This window comes from Hetaerina americana, unplaced genomic scaffold, assembly GCF_022747635.1.
Source record: "Hetaerina americana unplaced genomic scaffold, ioHetAmer1.1.p SCAF_5, whole genome shotgun sequence".
Lineage (NCBI taxonomy): Eukaryota > Metazoa > Arthropoda > Insecta > Odonata > Calopterygidae > Hetaerina > Hetaerina americana.
The window spans coordinates 64,480,324-64,501,036 of NW_027287095.1; the positions used below are offsets into that span (position 1 = coordinate 64,480,324).

The 20,713-nt window shown below is 37.0% G+C and overlaps 1 protein-coding gene across 1 annotated transcript in view; it reads right to left on the reverse strand.

The window, feature by feature from the left end:
• Positions 1 to 1,257: 1,257 nt before the first annotated feature.
• LOC139693721 (phenoloxidase-activating factor 2-like) overlaps positions 1,258 to 20,713 on the reverse strand; it is a 33,062-nt gene continuing 13,606 nt past the window's right edge. The window contains exons 6-9 of the mRNA XM_071591982.1: positions 20,067 to 20,245; positions 8,545 to 8,696; positions 4,884 to 5,005; positions 1,258 to 2,783 (exon numbers count right to left, since the gene is read on the reverse strand). Coding sequence (XP_071448083.1) covers positions 2,729 to 2,783; positions 4,884 to 5,005; positions 8,545 to 8,696; positions 20,067 to 20,245 — 508 coding nt within the window. The 3' untranslated portion in view covers positions 1,258 to 2,728. The remainder of the gene's footprint in view (positions 2,784 to 4,883; positions 5,006 to 8,544; positions 8,697 to 20,066; positions 20,246 to 20,713) is intronic.

Below are 20,713 nucleotides of genomic sequence, written 5' to 3' on the forward strand. Positions count from 1 at the left end.
TGATTATTTGTGTTAAGACATATTTTGTGTCGAGTGTCGTTCATTTATATTTAAGCGTACTAAGTAGCAAAATTTTTCATAATTTTAGTATCAGTTAACTTATTTTAATATAATTAAGCTTTGTCGGCACACTTCAATTTTTGCTGTTTTCATTACTTAGTCGGTTTTTTTCTATGTTGTAAAATAGTGACTCCCTGTGGTTAGGATTGGCAAACGTCCTATGATTACACTCCCCGAATACCTAAGGTTATTTTCCGTAGCATTAATTAGCCGAAATAAGACCTATGAAGCACGGACACAATCAAGTGGAAACCTAAAAAAATATCGGCAAATTTTAGTAAACAGAATAATATAAAAAGACCAGGTTCTACGTCGTGACATGAATCGCCAAGCCAAAGAAAATTTACTTACCTCTGCAGTTCAAATGGCTGTATTGAATAACTTGCCCTGGACGTCTGTTAATAATAGTATGAAGAAAATGTGTAAGAAGTGAGAGATGCCCAAATCCGATCGATGGCTAGTGTCAGAATGTTTGCAGAAGACTGCAATATTATGGAAACCATAGTGCATCCCATTCTTATAGAATATGTAGCCATGAGAAAGGTGGTTGTCACCAATAAGGTCCGCATGGTGCTGTGGGAACATCAGAAGGCTGCTCGTGTGACAATTTTAGCATCTTTTGGGTGTTTTCTCTAAACAAAGTCACATCAGTATCAGCCATTTTTATTAACCGACAGAACAACCCAGCAATAACATTTCTTCTGATGAGTTAAGATTGTAACGGTTCTACCATTTCATATTAAATCTACAGATTTAAATGATAATCTTACATGGAAACAATAAAAATGTTATAAATAAAAACATTGCTAAAATAAGGTAACATGAAAACATTTTCAGTTTATTTTTCATTAATTCTCTAGTGGCTTAACCATTTCTCTACAAGGGCATTTGCAGCGGTGGCCATGTTCTTAATCTTCCAAAACCAATGTACCTATTATTGTAATTAATAGTTTCATAACGATTTGATTTTTCTTCTGCACTGAGTAGTTTCCTATTTTCATTTCATGCTATGATACTATAGAATCAACTCTGACTTTCGTCTGAAACTTTAACTTGTTGAGGAATGATTCCTATCATCATATATCATGACACAACTCACATATCTATGCTTCATAATTATCTAAAGAGAATTATTTGTTCCCAAGTAACTACAACAGGGATGCATGAAATGTTTGCCTCTTGTTCCTTTTACTAATGATTGAGAAGCATGTATGATAAATTACCTAATTCAAAAATATTTTTGTTAACGTAACATTTATATCAATATCAAACTATTCAGTTGCAACATCAAGGAAAACTTTATTACAGAGTTATATTATGGTTACAGTGTACGAATAATTGTTATATTTTACAGTTCTCCATTGGCTGAGGTCATTTTGATACATAATCACAATTTAATAAAATTCTTCAAATGAGAACAATCTTATACATAATTACATCAAATGACAACTTAACCAAGATACTAGTAACACTGCCAAAAACTAGGTGGACAGGTTGTTAACACCTGGTGAAAAGAAGGGTTTGCTGGGGACACACTGAATACTCTATTGTGGCTGCCTAATAAAACCATGGAAAGGATAGGGTGTGAGGTGGTATCCTTATTCAAGTTGGTAAAACAATCTAGCTTTACCTCACACCCAGGTTTTTTTGACAGCTTCAGTAGATACGGAGCTTATAACCTGCGGCTGATCTGTGTAGCATTCATGTCCAGAACTATCTCCTGGCATAACTTTAAACTGTATTTACCCTATGGATCAATATTCATTTTGAAAATGTGAGGTTTGTAATAGCTATATAAATTTGTAAAAAATCCAGTCAGTCGGAAAAACCTGCTACTAAACCTAAGAGCCATTATTGATCATCAAATTAGTTTTCATTGTGCATTGAGGGTAGTTGTTTTTTTACTTGTTTCCATACTCAACAGATAGAGTGTTATGAGAATAACGTTTCCACATTGAATGAACGTAAAAACTAATATTTTTCTTATCGCAAAATTCAAACAAGCTTTCACATTTCAAAATTGGAACTGACAGTAACTGTTGTACAATTAATAATCCTCAAACTGACTTTGTTTCGCCCTTGAGCAAAAAAAAACAAATTCAGCATTTTCATAATATTATTTTGGTCATTAAAATATGTCTATTTACTATTAAATAGATAAATAATACTCACTTGAGGTACACTTGTGAAAATAATTCTTTAATTATGAGACAGCCATTACCTAATGGTTTTTACCTATTTTTATCAAGTCAAGTTGTAAAGAGAATCACATTATGTGTATATTTTAAAGGTCATACTGTGGAATTAATTATGTCACAATGATGAGACATCAGATCAGCTCTAAGATTCTTATCTGTAGGTGCATACGCATTTACACCATTCAATTTCATCTTTGTTATACCACTGTGGCTCATTTATGACTTAGCGAAGACAGGTAAACTTTCCTTGATGAACTGGCTTCAAAGAAATGGATATTATTTACTTATCTTCAAACAAGGTTGAACTTGAAATGTATTACAATATAACATGCATTTTTTTCTCTTCTCTAATGAGCAGAGGGATGTTATATTCTCATGATTTGGATGGTCACTCTTAAAAATGTCATGTGTTAATTCAAGCTTTAACCAAAACCTGCTGCACTTCAGGAGGAACCCCGTGCAACTGGGATTTACGTGACCAACCTCTTATCAATTTGAATCTTTTCAATAATCCAGTCATAATACCTGAAAAGGAAATAAAGTATATTACGAAAAACCAAAATAAAAAGGTAAATAAATTGGATAAGAAATATTAGCTGTCGATTTCACAGCAGGGATAAAAAACAATTTTTTGGGTAATAGAAATTTACAAGGGTATGTTTCTATTTCATTTAAAGCAGAGTGTATCTTAACCATGGCACATGGCAGCGATTAATACAGCCAAACCAACAATTTTAAACTAACTTAACTAAATAATTTATTAATTTTTGAGCAATTATTTTAAGGTTGAAGCACACCAAGAGTAAAATAAAAATTTTGATGAGCAGTTTAGAAAGTTCACTGAGAATCATAACTACTTCCATCAAATCAGATGTTGGTGTGATGAAAGTTTCTCAAATAGTGTGTAAAATATCCTGAGACTGCCAGAATATACTTTCTATTTCGACATAAAATATTTATATTCAAATGACCTAGGTTTCAGCACGTGGCATCATCATTAGGTGTACATAGCATTGTATTTAATATACTGCATTGTAATTACATATACTGTATACCCTTGGTGAATGGGGTGGGGGGTTGTGGACGGTGATGGTTATTGGCAAGTGCTAGGAATGGTGGAAGAAATGGTGAGATGTTAGTAAAAAGGTTGGCGTAGGAATGTCAGAGGGAGGGAGTGGGGGATGAGAAACCATGGTGTGAGGGATGCAGATACCCTATTGCGCTGAGTGTCCATAGGAGGATGGTTGGATGAACGCTAGGTTGAGAAAGTTTGAATTGGAAGTAAATGACACATCATTAAGTACTTCACATCTCCAGTTCAAAATTTCCATTATTTCTTATTGCTCAATGGTGTCGAGCCAAGGTCCATTCTTTTCAATTCAATGTAAACTACATCATAAATATGTATCCTGCTAGTTTTATGCTGCTCTTTTTCAATATCTTCACTCAGTAAAATGTTCTTTATCAAGAAGTTTGATCATTAAGATATATATTTTTCTTTGTTCATTGGCACAAATGCATATCATGATCAAATATATCTACATCTTAAAAAAAGCAAGTGTACTTTTTTATGATTTCACTTATGTAATTACATATACCATAATTTCATCCATTGCCCTTTATTTGGCTATCAGCAATCGCTAGTTCTTTTATTTCTAGGTTGGCATAAGACAAATCTTTTTCTGCCAAAATGACCCAGGAAACCTAAAAGGTTGGATGCTGCTCCTTTCAAGGGTTCAGATGGTGTTTAGGAAGTACTTAGCTGTATAAATAACTGCCTATTAGGTATACCAAATCTTAAATAAAAGAATTTGTCAGGTAATGTGATTCTTCGTCAGCATACATTCATTTCATGTATGTATCTTGCAATGTAACTAGCAATCCGTTTTGCTATTATTCTTCATTATTTCACCATGAGATGCCACAATGTAGGGGAGAGCTGGGGTTGAGAGTGATAGTAGAGGAATTTGATGGGGAGGTAAGAGGAAGGGATGGAGTTCATAAAGTTTGGGATGAAGGGATAGTGGAAAAAGGAGAAGGGAAATGGGGTTGGAAGGGAGATGTGGAGAAGTCAGGGATTATTGAATGAGGTTACACGGTGAGTAGGGGAAGGAAAGAGGAGAGAGTTTGGGGAGGAAATGCATATTTAAGGACACTAAGGAGGACTAGGGGATGAAGAAAGAGAAAGAGAGCATACTTTAGCGTGGGGTCGAGAAAGGGAGAGGCTTTAAGTGAGAGGAAGAGGAGATGACAGAAAGAAGTTCCCATCCTTCTAATCATCCTTGGATAGGAAGTAGAAATAGTAGGTGATGAGGGTGGTTGTGAAATTAAGAGGATATAGGGGAAGAGGGGATAAGAGAGAAGTGGGAAAAGTGAACTAGGGAAGAGGGAATGTGAAGGAGAGAGGAAAAGCCTCTCCCCCAGGGAGCAAGAGAGGAAGGGAAGGAGGGAGGTATTTAAGAGTGAAGGAAGAAGGATCAGCATTAATCAGGGGTGAGGCAAGGGTGTTGGGTAGATAAGCAAAATGGATAGTTAGAAAGGTGGGGGATGAATATTCACCCTCTTCCATCCCACATTCTTCTTTGCCCTACGTCTTGTCCCCATAAAAAGTAATATTTTACTTACTTGTCAACTCTGGTATAAACCCCAGGAGTGTTCCGTCGGCCACAGCCAATGCCAAAGCTTACAATTCCAATTTGCCACCATGCTCCATTGCGCTCACAGGACAATGGGCCACCTCCATCTCCCTAAAAGTGAATGGCTTTATTAGATGGATATTAGTTTATATGTTGAGTATTATACCTAGCCTCTGAGTGGGTGACTGAGCTGTAGAGATAACACTGACAGTGCAAATTATTACTAACAAAAAGAGAACAACTTGGTAATATTCCAGACAATTTTTTATACGACTTCATCATTATATTTATCTGAATATCTGAGAGTCAACTCACTTAGAATGTTAGGCATTCATCCAAATCTACTCAATACCCTGTAAGCCCTAGCATGGGCGTGTGGCAGGGGGTGTTAGGACACCACCCGTAATTAAGAAAGAAAAAAAAACTGCATGCAAAAGCCACAAATTTATACTATCCACAGACAAAATATGGTATACATTCAAGCAAGAACACTTGCACCCCACACACATGCAAACACTCAAACTACCAACTAACATACACATGCACCTACAAATATACCTAATATTTTTGCAATGTTTACTTTTGTTCCGACTTGGAAATTCAGTGTTTTTAATATGTCTATGGGGACTTCAGTTTCTTACTATTATGATTTCTAATAGTTCGAGGAAAGAATGAGTATTTGTATCTATCTGCACTAGAATCAATCTCCTTTATTTTATCTTAGTGGTCTGATCTACCTAAGAAGTGTGGAGCCATTATGATTATGTTGAATGCCTGTCTTGGCAATGTAATAACTAATACCTACTGGTAAATCCGACTATATTCTCAAAGTCTTTGACCCCATGTTCTCTGATCATTTTGCAATTTCCTTTTCATGGCACCCTAAGCTGTGTGTTAATAGCTATAACAAAACTTCCAAAATTGTGTATGTTAGACAGATGACTGTACACCATGTCTATGACTTCATAACTTTGCTTAATAATACTGACTGGGATGTCCTGCTGACCTATACTGATTGTGAAAGAAAGTTTGCAACATTTTTTTAGTCATTTCTTGTTATTGTTTGAATGTGCATTCCCAAAGAAATTAATTCAGCTGAAACATAAGCCCAATTAACAGGTAAATTGGTTTAATATTGACCTTGAGAATAAGAGAAGGAATTTACTCAACTTATATGAACAGTATAAGCTATGTGGTAGTGATGATCTTAAAAAAGCCTACAATAACCAAAAGGACTACACAATTTAGATTGGCTAAATGTCATGCCAATGTTAGCTACATTAATAATGCATCCAACAAATGCAGAGCAGCCTGGACTATCATCAAAAAAGAAGTAGGATTAAGTAAAAAGTCTGATGATGTTCCAATAGACTCTGAATCTTTTAATAACTACTTTATTAGTTCGGTTGACAATATTATAGCTGATATAAATAATATTAATCAAACCTCAGCTAACACTGCTAATAACCTATTATGTAATGCTCCCACCACCAATTCTACATTTAGATGGAAAGAAGTTTCACAGATAGATATAATTAAAGGAGTGAAAAAGTTCAAGAAATCTAATTATTAAGATATGTTTGGGCTTTCAAATAATTCAATCAAATCTGTAATTGACTGGCTAGCATACCCTCTTGCCATTGTCATTAACTCTTGTCTCCAGTCTGGTTATTTTCCTGATCAGTTGAAGTTTTCCAAGGTCATTCCTATTCACAAATGTGGTGATATCAGTTCTCTAAACAATTATCATCCTATTCCAATTATTTCTCCACTTGCAAAAATCATTGAATCAGTTGTATTTACCCAAGTCCTGGACTATTTTGAATCTTTAAATCTATTTACACCGACTCAGTTTGGTTTCAGACCCAACAAATGTACAACTCAAGCTGTTGAATATGTTATGAAGCAAATAATTAAGGCCTTTAAAGGAAATCAATGTTTGGCTCTCTCACTATGTGACCTCTCTCCGGCTTTTGATTGTGTTAATCACACAATTCTCATAAATAAGTTGAAATATTATGGTTTTAAGGATACTGAACTAAAATTTATTTCTTCCTACTTATCCGATCGTAAGCAGTCAGTTTATGTAAATGGTAAACAGTCAAAACCATTAAATATTAAATATGGTGTGCCTGAGGGCTCTGTGCTAGGACCTCTTTTATTTCCGGTCATGATTAATGACTTGTGCCCCAATATGATCACTGGCTGTGTCCTCTATGCGGATGATACCACTTTTCTTCATAGTTCCCCCCCATCATTCTGATACGATGAATAGAGTTCCTATTATACTTAAAAAGGCAGTGGATTTGTTTTCAGCCAACATTCTCCATATGAATCCTGATAAAACTCAGCATCTTCTGTATGTACACTAAAATCTGTGTACACTGTGTGTACACAGATTTTAGTGTCCTGTGTACATCATATGTACACTAAAATCTGCTACACCGGATACTGACCCTGTGAAACTGCTGGGATTTTGTTTAGACTCCAAGTTAACATGGAGTGCTCATATTCTACACATTTTATGTGATTGTGTGATTTATATTGTGCTGTATTATAGTTATTTATGTGATTGTATATTGCGCTGTATACTATATTATCTATGAACAACTGTATGTTCCTAAATGATGACATCTACCATATGTGAATGTGATTATAAGATGAATAAAGTCTATTATTATTCCTTTAGTGTCATCGTTAAACTCGTTTGTTCTGAACCTTTCTAAAAGTCTAAGTCTCGCTTGTTCTCTTTGTATTTCAAGTGGCTCCCAACCTAAATCCCCCAAGAGACCTGTCACACTTGTGTTCTTATCTTAACAATTTTCAACAAATCTGGCGGATTTTCTCTGGGCTTTATCTAATTCCTTTTGCCAAATTTTCTCCCAAGGATCCCAAATACTCCCGGCATATTCCAAATGAGGTCTAACTAGAGCAAAATAACACCTCTCTTTAACTTTCTCATTACATTTCCCCACCACCCATGAAAGGCATTATCACAAGCAAGGAATTATATAAGCTAGTATCAAATCCGGGCTAGCTACAATAAATAGAATTGCTAAAATGAAAGATAACAAGAGTTAACAAAGACAACAATATAAGAAGTTCTCCTTCCAAAGCTATAGTCTTGCTCATGTGGATATTAATTTTTTTAACTCCTATTTTCCTCCTCCTCACCCTTGCTAAGAGAAACAACTTGTGGCCAAGGTTGTGGTTTCCTGACTGCACTTCCAAACTTACCATTACCCTCCTAGGGGTGGTCAAAAGTCCCCAAATGAATCCACTCCATCTTTCTTATTTCAGGCAGTAAAGAGGACAGTATTACCTAATCAGGATAAGCCACTAATATATATTTCAGAAGTGGAGCTATCACTCTATGTGAGTGTAATATGTTTTTTCCACAAATGTACATAATATTTATACACATTTTTCACATAACCAGAGCAATTTCACTTCAATCAAAAAGATCCCTGAACATAAACAGATATAAACAAAAACTTAAATACTCTGCTACTCCATTTTACTGGTCCATTATTTCGTCTAGCATTCGCCCATGAGAGAGAAAATCAACTTGCCGTTGTATAGATGTTCATAATTAGTGAACATTTTGTTTCTGATACTAATTAATTCATAAGGTAGAGAAATGATCTTACATCACAGGCATCTCTCCCAAGAGCTCCAGCACAGATGGAACTATTAGGTAAGAAGTATCCATTACCAAATTGGTCTTTAAGGGCACCTTGACAGGCTGTTTGACTCCAAAGTGGAACTCTGACTTCTTTCAGCACAACTGAATGATCTGAAGCTGAAGAGAATAAAAAAAAGCATTTGTTTTAATGAACCTTAAATCATTTATAAAGATTATTAAATACTTTTCATGTCGTTAATATCTTACAGTCTACCACATAAGGAATCTATCTTGGGAACAGAGTTCTTCGTCTCAAAAATAAATATCTACAATAATGCATTATCATAATCATACTTAAAAGCTATAAACCCAAGCAGTTGTAACTGACTTAGGGCAACTAAAAATGCCTCATTAAAGTCTTACCATAGCAAATTTTGAGCAGAATAATTCTTGGGGCAATCATCACCACACTTGATAAAATATTTAAGATAGATATAAAATCAAACATAATGAATAAATGCAGGAAAAGACCAGAGAAGCAATAGCAAGAATAAAAAGAAAGGGGCATATGATGAAATTTCTGCATTAATGAAGAAAAATGTATTAGAAAAAGCAGGGAGACCTGTACAGTAGAAAAAAGAGGGAAATACATCAAAAAATGGATATATAAAGCCACTAATGAAACTATAGGAACAGTTAACGGAAAAAGGACAAATTAGGACTTTGGAATAGAGGTAACTAGGAAGATAATAATAATACATTTATTTGTCCGGAGATTTGTTGCATATTCATACATACACAAATATAGGACACGTCAGATATAAATTTCACAATTTTAGAAGAGATACAATATGTATGTGTGTGTATATATATATATATATATATATATATATATATATACTTGGTTAGGCTGGGGTACTAGGTTAGGTTAGGGTATAAATATATATATATATATATATTTGGTTAGGCTGGAATTGACGCATAGCAACAATTCCAGGTATTCATTTACAGAATAGAACATATTATTTTTTAAAAGGTTAAACAGCTTTTCCTTGAAAACAGGTACTTTTTTTCATATTTGATTTCATGGGGAAGTTAATTGAATAACCATACTATAAGCCCATTGCTTTGGGCCCATGAGCAGTATTGTGTCCCCTGACAAATGGAGACAAATGATGGGAGATAGACAATGACAAATAGATGAGAGAAGGTAATGGAAGAATATAAACCCAGAATTTGGTAGAAGTAAGTACAAAGAGATAAATACACATAATAAACTGATAAACTAGTGGTGTATAAGAATTTCGTGGATGATACAGTGCAAAGATATGAACAGTTTACAAAAGAAGGTTGAAGTGGATGCTATGAACAGAAAGGTCAAACATCTAGTTGGGAATAAGAAGGAAAAATCTGTGTACACTATTAAAGATACATCAGAAAAATTAATTATTGGATCATTAACGATTCAAGAGAGGGAGAAAGAGGATCCATATGGTAAAGATATGAGGCCAGCAGTTTTAGGCATAGAAAGGGAATATGATGTACATGGGGATAGCTTAGGTCTAGGAATAATTGAATGAAAGATAGTCAGGGCATTTTGGGAATTAAAAGAAAATAAGACTGTGAGGACAAATAAGATGTGCTATAGATAACAACCACATGGTAAACTTATAGGTTTATGAAAGGAAAAGTTTGTGTGAGTTAATTAGTAGCACTTATGAGAGAGGAATTTTTCTAGAAAATTTTATCAGATATTTATTAGTTCCAATCACTAAAAAAGGAAAATGCAGCCATCGAGATTATAGAACCATAAGTTTGAATTCACAGGCAGCTATGGTGGTACTCAGGATCATCGATAAGAGGATGAAGAGAAGGCTGATGATTACTAGGAGGATGGAGAGAAGGTGATGATAAATTTGAGTTCAGGAAGGAGAGAGGCATGCATGATGCCTTAACAGCAATTATGCTCATAAAAAGGAACACAGAGACAATTAGGATGTATTTGTTTGTATTGTAGATATCATGAAGGTTCAATTAGGTATTATTTTTTAATTCCTTCCAGAGGATAGGAGTACATTTAGGGGAAAGGACACTTATCGGCAACCGGTAAATGTCTCAGACTGCTCAGGTGCATTTGGTAGATGAAGAATCAGGATGAGCAGTGTTATGTAGAAGAGAGAGGAAAGGTTGTCCAGTACCACCTGTACTTTCAAACAGACCTATGAAATAAATATGCCTGCAATTGTAACTTTTAATCTGTAAAAATGGCCGTTTTGATAGACACTGCTGAGCCTGTTAGAAAATCAGTGTGAGAATCTATGCAAATGAAACAAAGTTAATGAGATTTTCAAGACTAATTGAAATATTAAAATAGGAGGGCAAAACTAGAGCAGTGAGAAGTTTACCTATCTGATGGACGTGTTTTGGATCAAGACGGCAAGAGAATAAAAAGAAAGAAGAAAAATAAGAAAAATTGTATTAGGGAAAGAAGTGTTCACAAGGAGGTAAGAATCAATGACAAGGGCATTGCTTGTTTTTAAGGGGGGGCCTTTAACAGGATCCCTGTGCACTCAAACCTCTTCGTACATTGTACCAATCCATATTTAACCTACCTGCTTGCATGCAGGCAGGGGACAAGAGCCCCAAGGAAAAGGTATAGAAGTCATCCATCTAACTTCCATTCAAGGCCAACTTTCCTTAACATCCGTAATTTAAAGGTAATCAGTATGTCGATGTAGCTCAGACCTAAACTATTATTATAATAACAATATATTATTCTGGCAGAAGTATTTCAGTGATAACTGTAAATGCTAATCCTTATTGACTTTCATTGTAATTACTTGACTCTTCTATTTATCTGAATTACTCTCATAATGATATAATGGATAGTATTCCCTGGACTTGCAACTAAATTAGCATTATTTCTCTATGTCACTATTTCCAAAATTGTTTCAAAGATATGCGCAATACATCTATTTCTTTTTTATTATTTTTCTACAAATGACTTATTAGTATTGACTTACCACCTTAAACAAGGTTTTTTTTAATACTTTTCATAGTAGAAAAAAGAATAATGCCATATACTTATTTTTATTCTATGTATGTGTTCTTAAAATGCTTGAAAGACAGGAAAAATCAGAACTTCTATTCATTGCTTTGAACTTTCACATTTCATTCAATAACAGAATGGTGTATATTTATAGTTAATATGCCTAACCCTTACTCTATTGAGCCTCATATAATCCTAATAGCTTCCCTTAGGGTGGAATAGTAATGTTTTTTTTGTAAAGGGCTAAAACTGAAAATTTGCATAACTTAAAGATTATACACGAAAAATAATATGAAAATCTTTTCTCCAATACAGTAACTAAATTAGTCAGCTCTTATTACTTAACACCTTTCCCTCTTCATCTGATAAAAAGCTGGAAAATTTGAAGTTAAGCTAATAATTAGGCATGTACAATAGGATCCTGGGAATTGAAATGGGTCAGTGCATATGATTTATAGAGTGATATTCTCAGGAGGCCATCGGAAATAGTGGGATTCAAATAGAAGAATAAAGGAGGTGGACGGAAGAGAAAAGATAATAGGCAAATATGATACAGGAAAATGATTTGCCAGCATATTATTTTCATTTTTTCACTTGATGTAAATATTAATCTCATGGAAATAACTACCATTACTTTGAGGTAAGTGAAGAGAACGATTTTTCTCATAAGGGGGTAGATTTCTTGAAATAATTGCTAATTTATTTAAAAAATACAGGGGAGAAAGAACAGCAGTGATGATCATGAGGGTGAATACAAGGGCTATCATTGAATTTACCAATGTGGACTCCTGGGTGAGTACAACTGGGGCTTCATAATTTTTAAGGCTCTGCAAGTATAAGTTTTGACCTCAAGCTATCCCCTTATTCCCCCACGGGTGGTCGTGAGGATTTTTATTGTGATGGAGCTTCCCCAAATTGTAGACAAGAATGGAAAATCTTTGCATTAAATTCTTATTTAAAATCCCTCCAAAAATGATGTTTGTAGCTAAATTATAAAACTTATAATTCCATTATCTATGTAGTAATTATCAACTCAGTCCAAATGTTAAATAAGACTAATTAGGACAATACTCATAGCATGCTGATATTTGAGTCTCTCAGATTTTTTTTGATAACCTTATTTGATGCCTACCTTTGTAATTACATACTGAATGCTTTGATTTTAGTATTCTTTTTGGTAATCTACCGGTTAAGGTAGGTTTTGGATGGATATTATTACCAAGAAAATATTTCCCAACAAAACACGATGCACCCTCCTACCGAACAATAAGTCCCAATTCATCTCTGTATAATTCCTTCCTCCCTTAATCTCATCAAACATCCCTATCCTATTCCCGCCCTATCCTTGCTTGCCTAGCATTCTCCCCTCCATTACAGTTTTCAACATCCCACTGCCGAATATGCTTTTCCTCCATTTTTCCTGCCTCCTTATGATTTCTCTCAACAATCCCCTCTCCTTGCCCACCATGCTTAGCACTTTCTCTTTTGTTTTCCTTTTGGTCCATTTCACCTTCTCCATCCTTCTCCTCACCCAAATTTCAAAAGCCTCCAATCTACTTCTATCCTCCTGCTTAAGTGACCATGTTTCCTTGCCGTACATACCTATGGTCTATATAAAAGTTTTGAAGAGTCTTTTCTTAAAATCCTTACTCAACGTCCCTGTCATCAACTCCCTTCTACGTGTGAAAGCCTCTTTACCTAGTGCGATTCTTCCTCTTATGTCCCTACTACTTTGACCATGTTCCAAAACACTTCCGAGATACCCTCTGACTTTCAATCCTATCTCCAGTTCTTCCCGTGCCTCTTTAATCATTTCCCTTACATATATGTTGAACAGTACTGGTGATAATGGGCAACCCTGCCTTACAACTCTTCCTGCTCATCCACACTCTCCATTCCACCTTACCTAAACCACAGCTCCTAACATCATCACCATCTCTCCCTTTGCCTACTGTCACAATCCAATCCTGTTTGCAGTTTCTTTGGAATTTGTCAAGGTATGAACACCATAAGTGTTTAAAAGTTGCCTTTAATCTTGTGGACTGTGGCACATCACTCACGAATACAAATGCCTGTGACATTGTATGTACGGCATTTCGTCACAACATCTAGTTCCTTTAAAAACCCCAAAATTTCAGAGTTTAAGAGGACGCTCTTAATAGATCGCGAGATAGCTTAAGTGGCTAAACCACTTGACCGGATATTGAGGGATCTGGGTTCGAATCCCATTCAAGGCAAATGATTTTTACATTCTGAAATTGTTGCATTGAAATGCACATTAGCGGATGACTCCGTTAAAAGTTACTGTTGCGGCATCTCCCGCAGTTTCTTTGGAATTTGATTCTCATCCCATATCTATCACACTGAATTTCCAATTCACTCAGTAATGCTTGCAACCCCTTGGCTGACTGACAAACTATAGCTTGGTCATTAGCAAACCTAACTGATTTTACAAATTCCCCTCCTACTTTCATTGCTACCTCCAGTTCTTCCCATGCCTCTTTAATCATTTCCTCCACATACAGGTTGAACAGCAAAAGTGATAATGGGCAACCCTTACTTACACCTCATCCTTACACTGCCCATCTGGACTCCCCATTCCCCACTTGCACGTGAGCAGTCTGAGACATTTACAGGTTGCGGATTGGCCTCCTATCCCTCCAATCTATTCCAATTTTCTGCAATATACCCATTAGTTTTTCCAAATTCACCATTCCAAATGCCTTTTCAAAATCTACAAAACAGGTAAATACGCCTTGATGCATGCCTCATTCCTTCCTAAACCCAAACTGATCATTCCCTACATAATCATTTGCCCTACTCCCCATCCTTCTGTTGATGATCCTGAGAACAACTTAAGCTGCGTGGGATATCAAACTTATTGTTCTGTAGTACTCACATAATGTAGCCTTTATCTTTTTTGGAATAGGAACTAACACTGATCTCGCAAAGTCTTCCGCCCAGATTCCCTCCTCATAAATACTACAAATCAGCCCATATAGCCTCTTCCTCCCACATTTTCCTAAACATTTCAGTAGTTTTGCAGGAATGTTATCCACCCCCACGGCATTATTTAGCTTCATCTCCCTTGATGCCCTTTATATCTCATCATCAAGTATGTCTGGACCTAAGCTATCTTCATCTACGTCATGTTCCTTTTCTGCGTCTAACCTTGTTGGCCTAAGTTCTTTATCGTACAGTGCTTCTATGTATTCATTCCATTTTTCTTGGGATCTATTCTGTGTCAACTATCATCTTACCTGCCTTATTGCTAACTGTTAGCATTGATCTTCCCTTCTTAATTCCCAATCTATCTTTGTAATCATCTTCTCCTGATTTCCTTTTACAATTTACGGTTCATATAGTTTTTTGTAGATTTTGATATGCCTTTCTTGATACATTCCCATTTTTCTTCGACAGTAATCAGCTTTTTACCGTCCTCCATGATTCCCTCTACTGCCTGGTACTCCTTTCTTGTCAATCCATTTAATGCTTCTACATGCCATTTCCTCACCGCCTTATCTTTTTGAAATAGACTCTACTCTACACAACTAAATTGTGGTCAGAGTCTGCCTCCGCTCCCGGGTAGCTGTACAAATTAATCACACTGATCCCGAATCTGTGCCTAACCATAATATAATCTAAGTGATACCTTTCTGAGTCACCTAGCTTTACCCTGTACACCTGAGCCTTTTGTGGTGTCTAAACTAAGTGTTGGTGATGACTAACCCCTGTCTCCTTTAGAACTCAATTGCTTTCTCTCCACAGTCATTCCTCATGCCTAAACCATAGTTCCCCACCATCATCACCATCTCTTCCTTCACCTACTGTCCCATTCCAATCCCCCATCACTATCAAATGCTTCCCTGCAGGAACACACGCGATTATGTCCTCTAACTGATCGAATATCCTATTGACCTCTTCCACCTTATGGTTGCTCGGTGGCATGTATACTTGAACAATGACCAAGTTCGACGGTTCTGCTTTTATTTCTACTCATAATATTCTATCCGTTGCTTGTTTTATGTTGACTACGCTTCTTCCCAACTCTTTATTCAATATTTTGGCAACCTCTTGTTGGCACTTGTCGCTGCCGCTGCATATCATTCAATAACAATCACTCCAGTGGTACCCACTATCCTTCCATCTGGCCTCACATAGGCATAAAATATCTATATTTCCTCTTTCCATCTCTTGCTTGATATTCTCTAATTTCCCTATCCTCAACATTGTCCTAGCATTCCACGTTCCTATTCTAACTACTTTAGTCTTCTTCTTCTGCGTCTTCTGTCCTGCTGCTGCTGGTTTTCCCTTGCAAGGGTTTCATGGGATGATGACCATGGAAGCCTTGCCTCCCCCGCTGCCTGGCATGACACACGGCCGATTAGGCCAAGTACCATAGTTGTCAGGACTTATATTCTCTGTATTGTCCATCATATTCTTACAAATGATAATTGAGGTGGTTTCCCATTGCCTTCCTCAATAGTTTTTTAACGTGACGCCATCACTTAACGGCCGCCCCACTGGGGTCAGAGACCTTTGCAGCCGCCTCACTAAGGAACAGTAACTGTGTGGACTACTTTTTGTCTGGCTCCAAACCTACGACCAATCTGGCGTGGGTGACCTTACCAGGAACTATTATTATTACTTCCACCAGCATAGCTTTAAGGATCATTGGAATGCACAAGCCCTTCCACCACGTCAAGGTTGTAGTCTATGGGAGTGGATATTAGTATTATTATTATTAGGTAATCTACCGGTTAAGGTAGGTTTTTGGATGGACATAATTACTTATTAAATAATTTGTGACCCCTAGCAAAACACAACATCCTACTCTATACCAGGTCCCTCTTCATCTCTGAGTACTTTCTTCCTCCCTTCATCCCATCCGACATCCCTGTCCTGTTCCTTCCCTTTCCTCGTTTGCCTAATATTCTCCCCTCAATTACAGTCTTCAACATCCCGCTGCCGGTCAATACCCCCTTCAGCCACTTTTCCTGCCTCCATAGGATTGCTCCCAACAAACCCCTCTCTTCGCCCACCATACCAAGTACTTCCTTGTTTGTTTTCTTCTCAGTCCACTTCACCTTCTCCATTCTTCTCCACAACCACATTTCAAAAGCCTATAGTCTACGCCTATCCTCCTGCTTCAATGACCACGTTTCCGCGCCGTACATAGCTACGCACCATATCAAAGTTTTTACGAGTCTTTTCTTAACATCCTTACTCAAAGTCCCTGTCATTAACTCCCTCCTCCTTGTGAAAGCCTCTTTGCCTAGCGCAATTCTTCTCCTTACGTCCCTACTACTTTGACCGTGTTGGTCCAAAACACTTCTGAGAAACGTGAACTGTTCTACCTGCTCTAGTTTTTGCCCTCCTATTTTAATGTTAAGCTTGGCCTTTTTCTTTCTAGAAAATCGCATAACCTTTGTTTTATTAATATTGATTCTCATCCCATACCTGTCGCACTGAATTTCCAATTCAGTCAGCAATGCTTGCAGCCCCTTGGCTGACTGACAAACTAAAGCTTGGTCATCAGCAAACCTAACTGATTTTACGAATTCCCCGCCCACTTTCATTCCTACCTCGAATTCCTCCCATGCCTCTTTAATCATTTCCTCTGCATACAGGTTGGACAGCAACAGTGATAATGGGCAACCCTGCCTTATACCTCTTCCTAACGTTGCCCATCCAGACTCCCCGTTCCCCACTCTCATCTGAGCAGTCTGAGACATGTACAGGTTGCGGATTAGCCTCCTTTCCCTCCAATCTATTCCTATTTTCTGCAATATACTCATTAGTTTTCCCAAATCACTCTATAAAATGCTTTTTCGAAATCTACGAAACAGGAAAATACCTCCTGGTTGTGTTCTATATTCCTCTCGATTATTAATCTCATTACTGCAATAGCATAATGTGTACCTCTCCCCTTACTAAACCCAAACTGATCATCCCCTAAGTAATCATTTGCCCTACTTTCTATCCATTTGTTTATGATCCTAAGAACAACTTTAGCTGCGTGGGATATAAAACTTATCGTCCTATAGTCCTCACAAGATGTAGCGTTTACCTTTTTCGGAATAGGAACTAAAACTGATCTCACAAAGTCTTCCGGCCAGAATCCTTCCTCATAAATACTACGGATCAGGCCATATAGCCTCTTCCTCCCACATTTTCCTAAGCATTTTAAAAGTTCCACGGGAATGTTGTCCACCACCACGGCCTTATTTAGCTTCATCTCCCTTAATGCCCTTTCTATCTCATTGTCTAGTATGCCTGGACCTAAGCTATCTTCCTCTACGTCATATTCTTTTTCCATGTCTAACTTTGTTGGTATAAGCTCTTTACTATACAGTTCTTCTATATATTCCTTCCATCTCTCTTGGATGTTTCCTCCATCAACTATTACCTTACCCGCCTTATCTCTAGCTGTTATCGTTGATCTCCCTTTCTTACTTCCCGATAAAGATTTAACTTTGCTGCAGAGCAAAGTTAAATTAGTTAGATTTCACCCTTCCTCTGCAGACTTTCTATATCCTTGCACTGAGTCTTCCACCATGCTTCTTTTGCTTTATTTGTTGTCCGTCTCAATTTATTGTTTAATTCTTTGTACTTCATTTTGCCTAATTCAGTATTTACATTCTCCCATTTTTGCCGCTCAACCATCTTTATAATCATCTCATCCGTGATCCATGGTTTCCTAATCCTTTTAGCGTTAACGGTTCTAATAGTGTCTTTAGCGGCTTTAGACAACCCTTTCTTGATACTTACCCATTTTTCTTTGATAATACATAGCTCTTTACCATCCTCCATGATTTCCTTTACCACCTGTTTGTATTCCTTCCTTTCCAAACCATTTAATGCTTCTACATTCCATTTTCTAACTCGCCGCCCCTGCCTTATCTTTTTGAAACGGACACTACATTTTACCATCCTCCATGATTTCCTTTACCGCCTGTTTGTATTCCTTCCTTTTCAAACCATTTAATGCTTCTACATTCCATTTTCTAACTCGTCGCCCCTGCCTTATCTTTTTGAAACGGATGCTACATTTCATAACAACTAAATTATGGTCTGAGTCCGCCACCGCTCCCGGGAAGCTGTGCAAATTTATCACACTGTTCCTAAACCTGTGTCTAACCAGGATATAATCTAGCTGATACATTTCAGAGTCACCTGGCATTTTCCATGTATACCTGCGTCTTTTGTGGTGTCTAAACCAAGTGTTGGTGATGACTAGCCCCTGTCTCCAGCAGAACTCAACTGCTTTCTCCCTGCGGTCATTCCTTGTGCCTAAACCGTAGTCCCCGACCTCGTCACCATCTCTTCCTTTGCCTACTGTCGCATTCCAATCCCCCATCACTATCAAATGCTTCCCTGCAGGAACACACGCGATTATGTCCTCTAACTGATCATATATCCTATTCACCTCTTCCATCTTATGGTTGTTCGGTGGCATGTATACCTGAACAATGACCAAGTTCGACGGTTCTGCTTTTATCTCTATTAGTAGTATTCTATCTGTTACCTGCTCTATGTTGACTACGCTTCTTCCTACCTCTTCATTTAATACTATGGTAACCCCTTGTTGGCTCTCGTCCCCGCCGCTGTATATAATTCTATACTTATCATTCCAGTAATCCCCACTATCTTTCCATCTCACCTCGCATAGACCTAAAATATCCATATTTCCCCTTCCCATCTCTCGCTTAACATTCTCCAATTTCCTTGTTCTCATCATTGTCCTAACATTCCACGTTCCTATTCTAACTAATGTGGTATTCTTCTCCTGCGTCTTCTGTCCTGCTGCTGCTGGTTTTCCCTTGCAAGGGTTTCGTGCGATGACGACTGCGGAAGCCTTGCCTCCCCCACTGCCGGGCACGACACACGGCCAATTGGGCCGAGCCCCGTAGTTGCCAGGACTCAAAATCTCTGTATAGTCCATCATGTTAATCTTGGGAATGATGATTTAGGTGGTTTCCCATTGCCTTCCTCAATAGTGTTTTTAAAGTGACACCATCACTTACTGGCCGCCCCACTGGTGTCAGACGCCATTGCAGCCGCCTCACTGAGGAACAGACGCAGCATGGACTACCTTTCGTCTGGCTCCTAACCTTTGACCTATCTGGCATGGGTGACCCTTTATTATTAATATTATTAGTAGGAGCAATTATTATTACTCCCACCAGCACAGCTCTAGGGGTCATCGGAATGCACAAGCCCTTCCACAACGTCAAGGTTGTAGTCCAGGGAGGGGGGATTTTAGTATAAGTAGTCAATAATCAAATATACTTAATTAGCATGAATGAATACATGTAACTTCCCTTCACTTCAATGAAATGGATGTCAATATTTTATCAAGATCCGTAGAAATCTAATTTTACAAAGAACTTGGATGTTCAAGCATATGAATAGAAAATAAAAATAAAGAACATTTATTGTGACCATTAAATGATTGAAATATTTACAGTGAACAGTAATTATGAACTACTACTCACTTTCAGAACGGCGTCCCCAACCAGTTATGTAGCATTTAGCATCTGATGTCCCTCTATTGGGTGCCCAATCATCTTGACCACCAAATTCATTGGGTCTTGGTAGACAAACAACACCCACATTGGATCTTCTTTTGACTGGTCCTTTTAATTGCAAGAGAGCTATGTCATGAACAAGTGACCTTTTAAAGAGAGGAAGAATGAAAAAATATAGTCAAAGGTTAAATCATGAATAATTCAATATTATTGCAAAACAAATTTGTTTAGTAATGCCATAATGAAAGATTAATTTAATGGACTAATCATTAAAACAAGACTAGTGTCACAAATATAATCAACAATGATAAAAAAGTTATTTCCCATACAAAGCATGAAAGACAAAATGCAGTAAGTCTAAATGCTCAAACATATGCTTAGTTATGATGAAAATGTAAAAAAGAAATTCTAAGTAAATAACCAAATAAAAAATTTATTTGGCCCTTTCACTTATATCCCACTATTGGTCATTAATTTAATTGGAAATAACTAGGCAAAGATCAAGAGCAAAGCACTTGTATAAATTAATAGAATATGAAATTTTGTGACATCAGTTGCTGGTCATTTTTTGAATAATATTAAAAAATGATGCAGCACAGAATATTCAATAAATA